The sequence below is a fragment of the Solanum lycopersicum genome, chromosome 6 (assembly GCF_036512215.1).
Source record: "Solanum lycopersicum chromosome 6, SLM_r2.1".
Lineage (NCBI taxonomy): Eukaryota > Viridiplantae > Streptophyta > Magnoliopsida > Solanales > Solanaceae > Solanum > Solanum lycopersicum.
The window spans coordinates 48,963,060-48,979,861 of record NC_090805.1 but is presented as its reverse complement, the minus strand read 5'-3'; the positions used below and the strand labels follow the sequence as shown (position 1 = coordinate 48,979,861).

The window sequence follows — 16,802 nt, the reverse complement described above, 5'->3', positions numbered from 1 at the left end:
GGACCAGTTTACAACATTTATCCGTCTATGTGGGAGGCACACAGACACGTTGAATCTCTGACCTGTGCTGTGTATTATGGTAATGAATCATACGACGAGATGAGAGGGAGAGTATTAGCTATGTAAATAAAGTCTCACATTGATAGACGAGAAGAAAAAAAATAGTTACTTATAATAATAAGATGTTGAGTATTCGTAATGGTGTAAGGAATTAGGAGTATTCCTGAACCGTTAATGTCCAACACAACTGATATTACCCCTGAATAGAAAGCTAACAACTTAATTTCAGGTTTAGTTATACGCCAAATTATTGCAAAAGACTTATTCAACACTTGTATGTCAAAAGGGGTAACGTTTAGAAATAGTATACTACTAACTAATAAAATGGTCATTGAACCTTTGGGATATACCATAAGGGGGTTATTCATTCATATTTATATGCGGCGTAATGGATTCCTTATTATTCATACAAGTATTTAAAATTATCAAAAAACAGAATGTAACCATTGGGAATCACCAAGTACTTCCCAAAATTGCACATTGTCAACGCTTTGAGCCCTATATAAACATACAACATTCTCACAATACTACACATCAATTTTACATTCTCAATACATTTCAAATCAATCATTTATAAAATTAACCAGTTATTTCCTCAATTGAAGAAATGACTGATGTAGAAGGATCACCGGGGAGTTCTATGCATGGAGTCACCGGAAGAGAACCTGTTCTCGCTTTCTCCGTGGCTTCTCCAATGGTGCCTACGGATACCTCCGCCAAGTTTTCAGTACCGGTGGATACTGAACACAAGGCTAAACAATTTAAGTTTTATTCGTTTTCGAAGCCTCATGGACTTACGTTCCAGCTCTCCTGGATCTCCTTTTTCACTTGTTTCGTTTCGACTTTTGCTGCTGCACCTTTAGTTCCTATTATTAGGGACAATCTTAATTTGACAAAAATGGATGTCGGTAACGCTGGGGTTGCTTCCGTATCCGGAAGTATTTTATCTAGGCTTACGATGGGTGCGGTTTGTGATTTGTTGGGTCCAAGGTATGGGTGCGCTTTTCTTATCATGTTGTCGGCCCCAACTGTTTTTTGTATGTCCTTTGTTTCATCCGCTGGTGGCTACGTAGCCGTCCGGTTCATGATTGGGTTTTCCCTCGCAACGTTTGTGTCGTGTCAATATTGGATGAGTACTATGTTTAATAGTAAGATCATAGGGCTAGTGAACGGAACGGCTGCTGGATGGGGTAATATGGGTGGAGGTGCAACTCAACTCATTATGCCACTTTTGTATGATATAATTCGGAGGGCGGGTGCAACTCCGTTCACTGCTTGGAGAATTGCATTTTTTATTCCTGGATGGCTTCATGTGGTGATGGGTATTTTAGTGTTGACTCTTGGCCAAGATTTACCCGACGGAAATCGTGGCACTTTACAGAAGACGGGTACTGTTGCTAAAGATAAATTCGGTAACGTAAGTCCAAATTACATCTCAAGACTTAATAATATTTTTTACGTCTTTGTTTAAACATTTTTGCTAATTCTATATGGTTTTTGTTAAATACAGATATTGTGGTATGCTGCAACAAACTACAGGACATGGATCTTTGTTCTTCTCTATGGATACTCTATGGGAGTTGAACTGTCAACAGACAACGTCATTGCTGAGTACTTCTTCGACAGGTTTGATTTAAATTCTTCAATTGTTTGTTATAACATATGAATTAAAAAATTTGAAACTTAGATCTAAATTTATATAAATTTTGCAGATTTGATCTAAAGCTTAGCACAGCGGGGATCATTGCTGCCACATTTGGTATGGCTAACCTTTTGGCTCGACCATTTGGAGGATTTTCTTCTGATTACGCAGCAAAGAAATTCGGTATGAGAGGGAGACTTTGGGTTTTGTGGATTTTACAAACACTTGGAGGAGTATTTTGTGTTCTTTTGGGTCGTTCGAATTCTCTACCACTTGCTGTAACCTTTATGATCCTTTTCTCAATCGGAGCTCAAGCTGCTTGTGGTGCAACTTTTGGTATTATTCCATTCATTTCTCGACGATCGTTAGGAATTATAAGCGGAATGACAGGGGCAGGTGGAAATTTTGGTTCTGGATTGACTCAATTGTTGTTTTTCACGAGCTCAAAGTACTCGACAGCGACAGGGTTAACTTACATGGGATTCATGATCATAGGATGCACTCTTCCTGTTACATTTTGTCATTTCCCACAATGGGGAAGCATGTTTCTCCCACCAACAAAAGATCCAGTCAAGGGAACGGAAGAACATTATTATACTTCAGAGTACACAGAGGCAGAGAGGCAAAAAGGGATGCACCAAAACAGCTTGAAATTCGCTGAAAATTGCCGATCGGAGCGTGGTAAGCGCGTTGGTTCCGCACCCACTCCACCAAATTTGACACCAAACCGTGTCTGATCGGATTGATGATCGTCAATCTTTAGTTCAATGAGCTGAGTTGTTTCAATAAGCAAAATAAGTCCTGATTTTTTTTTCTTCTTTCTTTTTTGTTTTTTTCTTAAATGATGTTGCTTGTCAATACGCTGGAATCTACTAAGGTGTATGTGGTTTTAAATTTACGTATATATAATATATATATATATATATATTACACATTTTAATGTTTCCTATTGCGTGTTTAAAAGAATATTCTAGGGCCTATAGCCTTTGTTTTACAGAGTTCAGATTCAAAAGTGTATTATAGTTGTAATTAAAACTTTGACTTCTAAGATGGGACATGATTTTATTCCAGTTGGTTTATAAAAGGACGTGAATTGTTTTTCTTCGTCTAGTGGCTAATTTAAATTGATAGGAAAGATTCATACCATTTATAGTTTATAATTCGCAGCAATTTGTACATGGATATGGAAAGTGTTAGTTGGCTTAGAGTGGAATCGAGAATTAAGTTTAGTATAATTGACAATTCAACTCATGTTAACTCGTAAAGTATTGAATAACTCAAGTAGGAGTAAGCATTTTAGTGAATTTAAAGTGAATTATGTTTCTATTTTCCGAGGAAAAAGAGTTTATAATTAAATTTTAGTACTTTCTTCATTTAAAAAAGAATGACCTCTTTTTTTTGTGTGTGTAACAACTTTTCAGGTGACATGTTTAAGAACCACAAGATCAAAGGAAAATTTTGTACATTTGACCTAACTTTAATTTAAGACTACACAAGATTCAAAGTTTTCTTTATACTCTTAAACTACGTGTCAAGTCAAACTAGATCATTCTTTGTGAAACGAAGAGAGTAGTATCTTTTTAAAAGAAAGTGCACGAACAAGTTAAAGTAAAAAAAGTACCCTTAATTTTTAAAAAGGACACATGACTTCATCCAAGTGGGTACTTGGGAAATGGAGAGAAAAATTAATGTAGAGGAGTCTTGTGTGCTTATTAGTGCCATTGAAAATTAACCGAAGGTTAGACATACACATGAATCCATTTCCGCTATTGATTCATAAATTTTCATTTTCCACAATTTTAATTGTTAAATCGAGATAGGAGCCTGCCCATAAAAAGGAGGGATAATTTAAGTCATTGTGGGTACAGCTTTTAAGTCCCAAGCTGAAGGAAAGTTGACTTGGCTCATTACATCAGCATTACTTGGTTAATTAACTTGGTTTTATTAGGCTACTTGAGATATAAGAAAAACTATCCATATGTATTTTTATACTCATTATTATTTATATCAAATCAAAAAGATACAAATAATATGCCTTTCATAGACATACTCAACCAATAATTAAGTGTAATATATTACTAACTTTAAATTTTAACTAATTAAATCCAATTAGTTAATTTAACATAAACACAAAATATGAAAATTATGTATGTATCAGGCTTCCCTAGTAGCTAGGTGAGAAATATATCACTAAGTGGAAATGCAAAGAATTGGTTTATTTCATTTTTTTTAACAAAAAAATAAATAATTAGTAATTTTAATAATAAAAATCTTTTCAAAGGAATAGATATAAATATCAAAAAATTAAAAAAACAGATTGATCCGCTTGTCAACTAGTCCTTCTTGGTTTTCCATCAATTGTTGAGAATTAACACTAGACTATCATTATTTTACCAAACATAAGAATCACAATACCAACCTCCTTAATGAACATATTTCTTAATAATTACTATTGGTTTGGTTTCTATCTTACGTAGGTAACAGTAAATCGTGTAGAATATATATGGGTTGAATTCATTACTACATATCATTAAATTTACACTATTTTTCACTTGTACTTTACCTATAAAATAGAACTACTACTAATATTTTTTCTTACATGTTAATGCAATCCAAACTTGTCAATAATGTTTAGCTCCCAAACACTCAAAGCCATTCATTTAATTGAATTCAGTATTTTAGACACGAATATCCTAAGCAGAAAAGATTAAGTAGTAAAAACTTTAACTTGAGTCCCTTAAGTTTTATTTGTCTAATTTTTTTTTTTATTTGTCATTTTCTGATAAATCAAGAATGGATAAACTTTTTTTATCTATAATATCCTCAATTAATTTATATTAAAATTAATATTTTTAAAAAATGCAGAAAGTAAAAATTTTTGAAATTCTATCAATTAGGATAAAATGATAAATTTACTATAACAATCAAGATTTTCTTAATAGATGACTCGAATCAAAATTTTATTAGTAAAAAGAGATAAATATATGCCTTTATTATTTCTCCTTTCAACCACTTTTCGTAGCATTGATCTCTCAATAAACTGAATGAATATATAGAACTCTAAATTCTAACCACTTGATATCTCACACATAAAAATTCTAATCTTGCAAGTTGAAAAAAAGAGAAAAGTTGAGAGACATAATTGTTCAGCTAGAGAGACTAGTAGAACAATAAATTGTAAGTATTTACTTTCATCTAAATCTTATAGCAACAAAATTCTCATAATAATAATAATAATAATAATAGTAATAATATAAAAGACATAAGTTTACCCAATAGCTGTTGCATCAATTAAGGTAGCAGCGCTTTATGTATCCGACGTCTTCATAAAATTGGTGAAAGGTACGTTAGTAAGAACATTAAATCCGTAAGGTGGTTGAGTTGTGTAACATGTGGTATCCAATAAAATTGGTTAGAATTCGATTTACCGTTCGATTTACCTTATCAATAGTCAATACTTTTTTAGTGAAGCTCGTTACATTATGTTTACCTAGTGCAGTTTACATTTCTCGTATAATAATTTGTGAGCTATTACATAGGAGTGATCGAAATACACATAGGTAACATTGAAATCAGATTGTAGTTGTAATAGTAATGGAAAACACATGCATGAACGTGATAGATCATTAGATAAGGTCAATCTATCGCAATTTAATTTTAAAAATCATATTTCTAACTCCATAAATTAAAAATAGATTGTAGCAATCATGAATAATGTCTAATGAAGAAATTCGAAATTTAATTTTAAAACCATAATTCCAACTCCATAAATTAAAAATAGATCGTAGCAATTAAGAAGGGCGAACCATCGGTCCCAAATATACATACTTCATTAATATATATACTCTTTTAATGAAAAAATGAATAAGGTGCGTCGAAATATTAAATGATAGAAGTGAAGCAACAATGAAGACGTACCAAAGATTCATAGAGAGAAAGTAAAAATGTATTAATGAGAGAAATTAAGGAAGAGAGAAGTTCATCATTTTATAGCAATTAATGACCAACGATCACGGGCCACCATATAAAAATAGGGGTCTAGTCCTGCTAACACGAGATACGTTATACACCAGACACTGTTATTATGATATTAAATTTTATAGGGGCCTAGTCCTGCTAACACGAGATACTTTATACACCAGACACTATTATTATGATATTAAATTTTAGATGAAAAATTATGTGTTAGGAGTAAACAAAATTTATACTTTTTGGTTGCATGGTTTGTACTGTCTGCTTGCAATGAGCTGTGTACAAATCTTTATATCTGCCGCCTCTACTCCTCACGAGCCTATTTATAGTTTCACTTGTTATAAACCACACATCATAGTTTTACAGGAACTCCACACTTGTTTAAAAATGACAAATGCAGCTTCCAATAAAAATATATTTCTTATACTATATGTTTTTTGCCTGCTTTTGCTATCATTTTTAATAAATGAAGCTGTGGGAGTCCGTCAATTATCTGAAGAATACATGATAATGAAACCCGAGTTGACGAATCGTCATAATAAACGTCCTGTTTTTCATGGGAAGGAAATCAAGAATTGCTTACCAAAAGGGTTCAGACATGCATCTGGTCCAAGCAGATTTGTGAACAATCATATACTTGGTGAACTTGGAATTGGATGTTCACAAGATAAGCATTTCAAGCAACCTTAATTAACTAGCCCAGCAATGTAACTGATTCATACGAATAAGCGGTATTATTCTTTTTATCTAATATAATAATTCATGTTATGTTGTATTAAATTGACTTGAATTTATACTTCTGTATTTTACGTTACTGCTAATTTTGCTACTTATTAAGAAAGAAAGACGAAAATTTGCATTATGCAACTTTGTTTGTCTGTTTGTTATAGTAGGTTAACTTGCATGTACAAGTCTTAAACAGAGTAAATTGTGAATTTCTTTTCTAAGGTCTCCTTTGTTACTAACATTTAGACTTATTAGAAACATGTTGACAGATTATTATTTGTCATGTAGATTTCATTTGGAGTTGAAACATTACAAGAATAATCTTACGTAATTTGGCAGAAAGAGGGCGGAGATATTATTTCAGACATTTTCAACTCAATATTCTGCATGCATTTTTTGCAAGATGTAGAGATCACACATAACTAAGTTTACATAATTTGTCTATTTGTTCTCAAACACACACCAAGTTATTTCAGCAAAACTACCACTGCAATTAGACATTTTTGAATATTAGATGCTCGTTTACAGAAACTGTAGCAATTTTAAGTGAATTAGCACCTATTATACAAAGGCAAATTAGAGCCTGGTAACAAGAAAGAAATGCATCAAAAGGGAAAAGGTGAAGAGAATAAATTACCAAGGTCCACTATATTAGCAAAGCTATTGAGGTTTCTTTAAAATGTCATAGAACACCTCAAGATAACAACATTAAAGAGCGAGCAAAATAAACCAACAGTTGGACGAGTAGCATTACAGCTTCCAGAAACAAATAAGTAAATTGTTTAGGAAACTCTATATAGCGCTAGCAACAACGGAAAAGAAAGAAGTCGCAGCAAAATAACAGGATAGTCCATAACTTTAGCTATACAGGTCATCATCATCGGCTCCAGCATTAGAAGTTGTGAAGGGATCAGATGCAGCAGCTCCACCACTGGTCTCAGAAAACCGAAATTCCGTTCCAAAACCTCGAGATTGCTGTAAGGTCTGAGCAAATGCCTGGTATTTACGAATATCGGCATCACTCACACTTCGTCGTGCATACTTCATGGACTCCTCAAAATGAGCAGGCTTGATCTCTGATATCTCATCATCAGCATCCTCATCCATAGAATCAGGATTCTCTGCTCGCCTCTTTTCCTTTTCTATATCCTGTAACAAGAACGCCATTTGACAAGTAATAGGATGTTAATTACGCCCACTTAAAAAAACAAACGTTAGCAACCCTTGCAAACATTGACATGAGAGACCAGCTAACAAAAGTTAACACGGAGTTTAAAGCAAGAGTATACAGCACATAGCTGTTTTGCAAGAAACGGAGAGGAGATAAAACACTTGAATTCAGATATTTATTTTGGCAACCATCAAACTGAAGACAACAAAAACCATTAACAAAGAACCGAAGAGCACCATCATTTCAATATTTCAGCACAGATGATGACACAAAACAACCTAAAACACTGTTCAATATAAGTATCAGCAGTGGCAAATCCATCTTAGCAGCAGCATGTGCTGGCGCATACGCATACACAAGGACACAGTATGAATATATTTTTTATATTACTTTATACCAAGTCCACACTCACTGCAACAAGGTGGAGTGGTACTTCCACCCACTAGTTTAAAGTCTTTAAGACCCCATTATCAGTAGATGTACAACAGTAAACAGCACGGATAAAAAGCTGTAAGAACAAAGATAGATGATGTGACCTCAAAAACTAAAAAGAGCAAAACCAAAGTTGAAAATTTAAAAACAGAAGGACTTACTTTCTCAATATTCTCCCTTATGGCATATTTGCAGGCCCGTTGACAGATCTCAGTGATATCGGCTCCACTAAATCCCTGAGTATATTTGGCAAGAGCTCTCAAATCAATATCTTTTGATAGGGGAGATTTTCTAAGACATGCCTTGAAAATCTGATGGCGCGAGTCTTCGTCTGGCAGTGGGATATAAATTAACTGGTCAAGTCGACCGGGTCGCAGAAGTGCAGGGTCAATAATATCAGGCCTGTTTGTGGCCCCAATAATAAAAACAGTTTTCTTTGCATTCATGCCATCCATTTCAGTCAGAAGTTGGTTGAGAACCCGATCAGCTGCTCCACCAGCATCACCACTACTGCTTCCCCTCTGCAAAATAAATCAAGCAACATTCTTCGTAAGCAGTGATACACGGATAACTACTTTTTTTCCTGTTCTCCTCCTTTTTACAGATTTATCGAATTGATTGCCAGGTTAGGATATATGTGCGGTCTAAGTCCACATAATCCGCCAAAGGTTCCTGTGTTTGCTTACAACAAACAATTTGGGGTAAACTTGAAAACAATCTTACCTGAGTGGCAATAGAGTCAAGCTCATCAAAGAAGAGGACACAGGGTGCAGATTGTCTAGCCTTGTCAAAAATTTCACGGACATTGGCCTCACTCTCTCCAAACCACATGGTAAGCAGCTCAGGTCCTTTGACACTAATGAAATTGGCTTGACACTCATTTGCAATTGCCTTGGCAAGAAGAGTTTTCCCACATCCCGGAGGACCATAGAAAAGAACACCTTTTGAAGGTGACATACCAAATTTCTCGAACTTCTCTGGATGCTCCACGGGGTATTGAACAGTCTACATAATGTGAAACAAGAACAATGATGAAACCCTCCTAAGACAGAACTTAGTGGCGTATATAATGCATCAAGGCCAAGTTATTGAATTCAATTACCTCTTGAAGCTCTCTTTTGACATTTTCAAGGCCTCCAATGTCTTCCCATGATACATTAGGCACTTCAACAACCTGCGCATAATTTTCACGAAAGAACCCAATAAATTTGAGAACTTAAAAAAACATAACTCATCTATCCCATCCATAAAACCATACAGACAAAATGACAGGAAAATCATAAGCAACTAGAACATGGCACATGATCAGGTTGCAAGCTACATTACATAACTGGGTCGTAATAGGATACTTACTGTTTCACGCAATGCAGATGGATTGCTTGTTCCTAGAGCAGTTTGGAAGTGCTCATTTGTGACAGCCATTGAATTCAATATTTCAGCATCAATGGAATCATCTTCCAGATCAATGACATCCATTTTCTCTCTAATGCACTGAAGTGCAGCTTCAGTGCAAAGAGCAGCAAGATCTGCACCGACATAACCATGTGTATCTTTTGATATTCTTTCCAAATCAACCTGCAGAATCAAACACTCACCATTATGCAACAAAGACAAATTTGGTCCGAAAAAGAAGAAGGAAATTCAATAAGTTGACTTACTTCTTCTGCAAGCTTCATATTCTTGGTATGAATACGAAGAACTTCAAGACGTCCAACTTCATCAGGAACACCAATGTCAATTTCCCGATCAAACCTACCAAACCTTCTGAGAGCGGGATCAATGCTATTAGGACGATTGGTAGCTCCCATAACTATGACATGAGCACGAGATTTCAGTCCATCCATCAGAGTCAGGAGCTGTGAAACAATCCTTCTCTCAACTTCACCATGTGTCTTCTCTCGCTTGGGAGCAATTGAATCAATCTCATCAATGAATATAATAGATGGAGCATTTTTCTCAGCCTCTTCGAATGCCTTCCTGAGATTGCTTTCACTCTCACCAGCCAATTTGGACATGATTTCTGGTCCATTAATGCAAAAGAAAAATGCACCTGTTTCGTTAGCCACTGCTCTTGCTATCAGGGTCTTCCCAGAACCAGGGGGCCCATAAAGTAAAATCCCCTTTGGTGGTTTCACACCAATGGATTTGAAAAGTTGAGGATGCCTCAATGGTAGTTCCACCAGTTCACGAATTTGAGCCATCTGTTTTCTCACACCACCAACATCATCATAGCCAACTTCGTCCAGTCTCTCCTCATCCTCCCTTTTAACAGGCTCCCCCTCACAAAAGATTTCAGTGTCTGGGGCAACAACACAATACTCCCCTGGGTCAGTCTCAATGACTTTGAATTCCACACTTCTCATCCCCCCTCTAACAAGAAAATTGTCTCCTTTCCTCAAAGGACGATATGCTTCCAAAAAGTACGCTGCAAAAAGGGATATGCTTAAAATTGAGGCCAAAACAGACTGCGCTTACAGATAATGCAGATACAAATTCACTAACATAGAAGACAACCTTCGCCCTTTAATTTTCACTGCCAATTGCCAATCGAAGAGTAGAATGTACAAAATAAGGGAAAGACCATGAATTGGAGATATTTTAATAAATACTGGAACCCAAAACAGATGCACAATAAAGAGGGCAAACAACTGCTGCAACTCCATATTCTCCCAAAAAAACCCAAAATTCTCCTGGACTATTATCTCAAAGATTGTACTATCACCAGAAGGAACAAGACAGAAATTATAGTTCTATCAGATAACAAACTTAAAATGGCACTGTGGCCCATCAATAACGAGTTCCCCAAGTGCAACAATATACCCAGAATAATCAAGTTATTTGATGGGAAAATCAAATTAATGATATTCACTTGTCTAAAACCAGTTGGATTACATTGCGCACAAATTATATAACTTAAAGTCCGCACTAACAGATGGTGTGTCCTTTTGATAGTACCACTGGAAGAACAATAATCTTCTAGAGCTATTAGGTTTTAAATATACTTACTGTGAAGCAAGGATACCAAATTCAGTTGATAGCATTATGGTGCCAGATACTAATTAGGCACCTGGCTTGTCTCCTTAATTTTGGGTGCTCAGAATTTAAATCTAATCACAGGAACAAAAACTAAACCAGACAAAGAGAGTAAGATGCATAGTTTGTGATCGTGAAAATCAAATCCATGATATTGACAGTCTTTTTTCATCATCACTACTACCCTGTCCCTATAACCCACCCTTATTAATTTTTAGATTTTATGAGAAGTTCAATGGATTGGAAATTCCTATACCACAACAGTGCAGAGAATAAAGCCTTAAATTGCCCAACCTAAAATCATGCTTGAGCTATTCAATTGAAAGAAATTGCATGTGTCAGTACACTTACGTTTCAGGAACGCATCAAACAAATCCCCGGTGAGACCTTCTATTGTATCATCTATAGGAAGTATGTGGACACGCTTCCCATACTTAACATCTGGGCATTGGTGCACAGACACAACATCTCCAAGACGGACCCTCAAATTTGAACGGACAACCTTGTTCATCCTAATCTTTGGCTCATCACATGTTTCATCAGCAAGAGCAATGACAACTGTATCCTTCCTTTTCTTTCCCTGGATTAAATTGCAGCATAAAACTATTGAGTCAATTCGATAAACGGGCAGACAAACATGCAAACAGATTCAGAAAGGTAACCTCATTTAAATAGTTGTTAAAATTAATCCACACGCACCACGAGAAAATTACAACATTGTTTCTAAGAGCAGAAAAGCACAAAAAGAAAAATGCAACAAGCTCAGTGGGCCCCTGGGGGTTGAAGTGAAAAGTAACAAGTAAAGCACATTCTTTCATTAAAGTGAAGCACTCGATTTTCTGATTAAATTAAAAGTAGCACGCGCAAAGCCGCCGACACACACTTGTATGAATACAGTAAGTTATAATCAAATTTCAATTAACATGCTTTCTTTAAAGTGAAGCGCACAATTTTCTGAATAAATTAAAAGTAGCACGCGCAAAGCTGCCGACACACACTTGTATGAATGCTAGAGGCGGCTCAACATGATTCAAGACCTAAAACGAAATTCTAATTAAAGGCCCAAAAAATTTAAATAAATTTTATCTCTATTTATTTATTTTTCTAAAATTTTACATGTAAATTATTATATCATATCTTTTTTATAAATGATTTTTCAAATATTTTTTTAATTATTATTTTTAAGCGAGGTTTTATCAATTCAACATTAAAAAACATCATTATTGAGACAAGTATTATATGAATCGATAATGTAGTTATGTATGTAATAAGTTGATAAATTTTAAATTAAGACAAAGGTTAGAATCATATAATCTGATTCAAAAAATTGATAACTAGGTATACCCTACTTAAATATGAAAAGTTACGAAGAAATAAAGAACATTTCTAATTTACTCTAACTATCAAAGATTTGAAGAAATAGAGTGCAAAAGGAGTTAAAAAGGATAAAAAATGTGAGTGTTACCGAAGAAAATAATATATATATATATATACTTATTATTATAATTATTTTTTTCATGAAAAAATTAAACATATTTTTTATTTATAAATATTTGAGGGCCCCAAAGGCATTAGCCTAAAAGTTTTTAGGAAAGAGCCCGGGGCACTGATGAATGCAGTAAGTATAATCAAATTTCAATTGAAGTAACTAATTAAAACATCCAACATACAATAGTTCACAATATTAATTTAACTCCTCATTACTGAGATTCAAAGAACCAACTGTTTCTCATTGGAATCATATTGTGTGTCTTTGATTGAGCACAGGCTTATTTAAAGTGAGATCATAACTAAGCTATATCTCATGACTTCAAAGGACGTTATTGTTAAACTGGTATTTATCTACTATGATTCTGAAAATCTTTCCTCTTTTATGTAGAGAGTAAATTCATTAATATGATTCAGAACATCTTTTCCATGATTATGTAATATAGCCAATTACCAATTGACATATAGAACCTATTGACGTCTGCTCATCAAGGATCAACAGAGTATAATTCAATGACACATCATAAGCTATGAACACAGGTAATCCCCACCACTGACTAGAACAAACGTAAATAGTTTTTCATTACAGTCTCTTTCCAGACGGATCATCTTAGTTATTGATCTCACCTGAAGCAGAAAACCAAGTTCACAAGAATACCTCTACAGCTTGTAACCATCTATAAAATAATAAGTTGCTTTTCAGTTTAAACAAGTATATGTCACAGCTATAACCCATAAAATTTTCGGTCCCAGCATCAAACAAGCAGAACAAACACCCACTGGCACCTCAAAACGTAGAAACACTAATATCCTATGTCTCAAATCTATTGGCAAGTATAAAACTAGCCAATCCACCAGATTCACCTAAGCGGCGATAAAAAATCAACTACTAGCAAAGCAATCTTCACTGTAAACCTTAGGCAATCAGATTATCCACATAGAAACCCTAAAAACACGAGATTTAGGCGAAAACCCCAAAAAATAGGATAATTGGAAAACCTTGATGAGAATTGTATCTCCACGGAAGAGCTGTAGCTTCTCCATAGTAGCAGGGTGCAGTGCAACAACAGAGTTATCATCGTTGACCGCCTCATCAACAACAAGCCGATTAGGAGACTTCTTCCTCTCCAAAATCGCGGTAGAGAAATCCTTCTTCGCACCTTTTCTGAAAACAAAAACAAAAAAAAGTAAAAAATCAGTAATCACAATACAATAAGAATGTCAGAACTTTCTAGAAACGATTTCTCGAGTCGAAACAACTGCAGTAGATCAACCGATCGAGAGGAGAGAGAACTTACGAGTCAGATGACTCGGCCTGGTTAGTCATCTTCGGAGATCTAGATTAGGGTAGAGCAGCCGAGAGAAACTGGAGTTTTGCTCGAGAAGAGAACAATGAGTGCAAGAAAGGGATATGGAAGAAGTGAATTATCAATTTATTAAACCGAGAAAAATAAAACACGATAAATTAAATACGACTGCCGTTCTATCTGTATTTTCCTGCTTTTGGACGAATTATAGGTGTACTACGTGTTTCGGTTAAAAAAAAGTATTCCCAATTTGGTTTTTCAAGTAAACAACTAAAAGATTAAAATCAGATCAAAACATACGTTATGAACCCACTATTTCGATATTTTATTTGAAATTTAATATTTATAAAATTTGTGATCGAAATATTATTGAGATTTCTAAAAAAAAATAATCTCAATTTAATTATATTTTTTTCAAGTAAAAGATGTATCATATATGACATGTCTATTAATTAAGATAGGTAAAGCCCATGTATAAGACAGATCAAGCAAAGAGCATAGGCATTCGTAAATTTCATTCGAAGGAAAATTATATTGTTTATACATAATTTAAAAAGGTATTTATATGTATGTTGAATTCGTTTATTGTTTTAATATGTTTTTTATATTTTTAACTTAAAGCACATAAAAAAATGTCTTTGTCAGAGAATTAAGTCACTCAAATAAGATTATATTAGTCGAATGCAATTTCTTAATCGTTACTTGTTAGACTTCTATATTATTATAATGATGTCTTCTATATTAAAAATTTATACAAATAAATTCATAAAATTCGACCTAGTCAAAATATAGTAATTACTTAAACGGAAATGATTAGTGAACATTAACTAGTATTTTTTCTAAAAGTGGGTGAAAGAAAGGTCTAAATTAGACTTAAGTCATATATGACCATCTAAAGTTGTCCGCATATTTCACTTAGACACTTTAAATAAGGTTTGTACCTAATGAACACCTTATTTATTCATAAATCATTTCTATTAGACACAAAATGATGACATGGCAAAAAGAGTGTGTTGCACTCTCCTCGAGCGCATATAGCTATTAAAAATTTAATTTTTTTCTTTTTTTTCTTTTTGTTTTCCAACTTACATAGTTAATTTTTAAAAATTAAATAACAAAAAGAATTGAAAAAACTTGTCTTCTTCTTCACTTCCTCACTGTAGTCATCCTCTAAATACTCTCTAACTCTTTTTTTTTTTTTTTGCTTTTACCTTAATTTTTTAAAAGTTAATAGATCTAAAATTCAAATGTTGTAGCAAAGCTTCATTTTTTTTTATAAAAATAATATTAATTGATTATTCTTTTAATCAAAAGTTGTTATTTATTAAGATAATTATGGTAGCAAGTGATTAAAGAAAAATCAAGTCACTATTTTCTTTAGATAATTATGGTAGTAAGTGATCAAAGAAAATTCGAAATGGGCGAAAAGCTTTACAATGACAGCAAATTTTGATGAAGAAGAACGGGGATGGGGGAGGGGTGGTTGATAAAATAATTTGTTTTTTTCTTAAATTTTTTTTTATCTAATTGCCACGTGTTATCATTTTATTGGTCTATCTACTTTGTATTTGTGTTTGAGACACACGCACTTATGTCTTTCCATAAATTTTCATTTTGTGTTTAATAGATATAAATTTGTTAAGATTAAAGTGTTCAATATGTACTGCCCTAAATTAAGATGTCTAAATGAAATATGCGAACAACTTTAAAAGCTTGTATATGACTTAGGCCGTCTAAATTATTTGCCTAATCCTTACATTGCCTTGTCTGCCCATCAGAGACCCATGAAATCTTATGAATATGAACAAAAAATCCAGATTTTTTAACTTAGATAAATAGGATAAGTAGTTAATAACACTTATTATAATATAAAATTTAAAAATAAATTTGCAATTCTTTTTTATATAGTGCAGTGGATAATGATAAACTCTGAATATAAAAAATCTCAGATGAAAAATAGAAATCGCTTCTTTCTAAATAAGTCTTTAAACGACATAAAATCCATAATAATAAAAATATAATAGGAATATTAAACATCAATCATCAAATAATTAAAAAAAAAACAAAAAACATCCTACTCCTGTAATTAACTTCCCGAATTGTAAAACTAAAAATAAAGTGCCATTATCCATCTTTAGTTATGATTTTTCTGGTTGTCTTACTTGTACTATATTATACCTGCCAATATATATCGCTAGCGTTTGGTCGTAGATATTGAAATATTTTTGGCAAATATTATTTGAATGAAAATTTGGGTGAAATTTTACCATGTATTTGGCCATAGAATTTGAGAAACATATTTCATTTTTTTAAGAAATATGATTTATACCCATAAGTTTTTAAAACTATCAAACTAACCATAAATTTGTATTACATAGCACAATAGAAATCTCATGTAACAATATTTATGACTTCCGCAACAAATTAACAAGAATCATTACAGTAAATATTCGTATAGTGAAAAGGTCTTGGTACTAATCATGATAATGAAAATACAACTAATATAAATTCGGGAAAAAAAAGAGAAGAAAACAAAAGGAAATAAATATTGCAATCACTGAAGAATCTATGCTTTCTCTCTGAAAGAGCTCAACCTATTCTTTAATATAATCTTCCCACATTTTATGAACAATCTCTTCTCGATGAGCTTGCATTTTCGAATCAGATGATCGAGAAGATGAAGCGATGTTGTTTCCCTGAGCCAATAGTTCGTCACTTTCATCAACAACCATATCATCATTTTCATATTCATTGAATATTCCATCACTACTTTGGTGTTCACGTAAAAAATTATACAATACAACGCAAGCAATTACTATTTTCACTTGCATGTCACATTCATAGTTGTTCATGCCTTGTCTTAGTATTCTGAATCTACTTTTCCACGCACCAAAAGTTCTTTCAATTACATTGCGCAGAGAAGCATGTCTATAGTTAAATAGCTCTTTTCCATTCTTAAGCTCTCTTTCAC

The 16,802-nt window shown here is 33.5% G+C and overlaps 2 protein-coding genes and 1 long non-coding RNA gene across 3 annotated transcripts; 2 read left to right on the top strand and 1 right to left on the bottom strand.

The window, feature by feature from the left end:
* Positions 1 to 616: 616 nt before the first annotated feature.
* NRT2.2 (putative high-affinity nitrate transporter) lies at positions 617 to 2,646 on the top strand. Its single transcript, NM_001279334.1, is given in 3 exon segments — positions 617 to 1,477; positions 1,571 to 1,686; positions 1,773 to 2,646. Coding segments are annotated over 3 exon segments (1,593 nt in total). The 5' UTR covers positions 617 to 667; the 3' UTR covers positions 2,440 to 2,646.
* A 3,442-nt stretch (positions 2,647 to 6,088) lies between these two features.
* On the top strand, positions 6,089 to 7,351 carry LOC104648011 (uncharacterized). Its single transcript, XR_742020.4, has 2 exons — positions 6,089 to 6,405; positions 6,689 to 7,351. It is a non-coding gene; the product is annotated as an uncharacterized lncRNA (long non-coding RNA).
* On the bottom strand, positions 7,030 to 13,951 carry LOC101266129 (cell division cycle protein 48 homolog). Its single transcript, NM_001328679.1, has 9 exons — positions 13,823 to 13,951; positions 13,524 to 13,689; positions 11,388 to 11,616; positions 9,662 to 10,428; positions 9,357 to 9,578; positions 9,106 to 9,177; positions 8,727 to 9,008; positions 8,165 to 8,524; positions 7,030 to 7,549 (listed from the first exon to the last, which is right to left on the bottom strand). Exons 1-9 carry the CDS (start codon positions 13,849 to 13,851, stop codon positions 7,259 to 7,261), a joined length of 2,418 nt encoding a protein of 805 aa, NP_001315608.1. The 5' UTR covers positions 13,852 to 13,951; the 3' UTR covers positions 7,030 to 7,258.
* Between the last annotated feature and the right edge of the window lie 2,851 nt (positions 13,952 to 16,802).

Coding starts and splice junctions, on each gene's coding strand:
- LOC101266129 (NM_001328679.1), bottom strand. CDS start 13,851: ATGACTAACCAGGCCGAGTCATCTGACTC. Junction 13,690..13,822: donor CAGGCCGAGTCATCTGACTC/GTAAGTTCTCTC, acceptor TTTTGTTTTCAG/AAAAGGTGCGAAGAAGGATT. Junction 7,550..8,164: donor TAAGGGAGAATATTGAGAAA/GTAAGTCCTTCT, acceptor TTCTTGTTACAG/GATATAGAAAAGGAAAAGAG.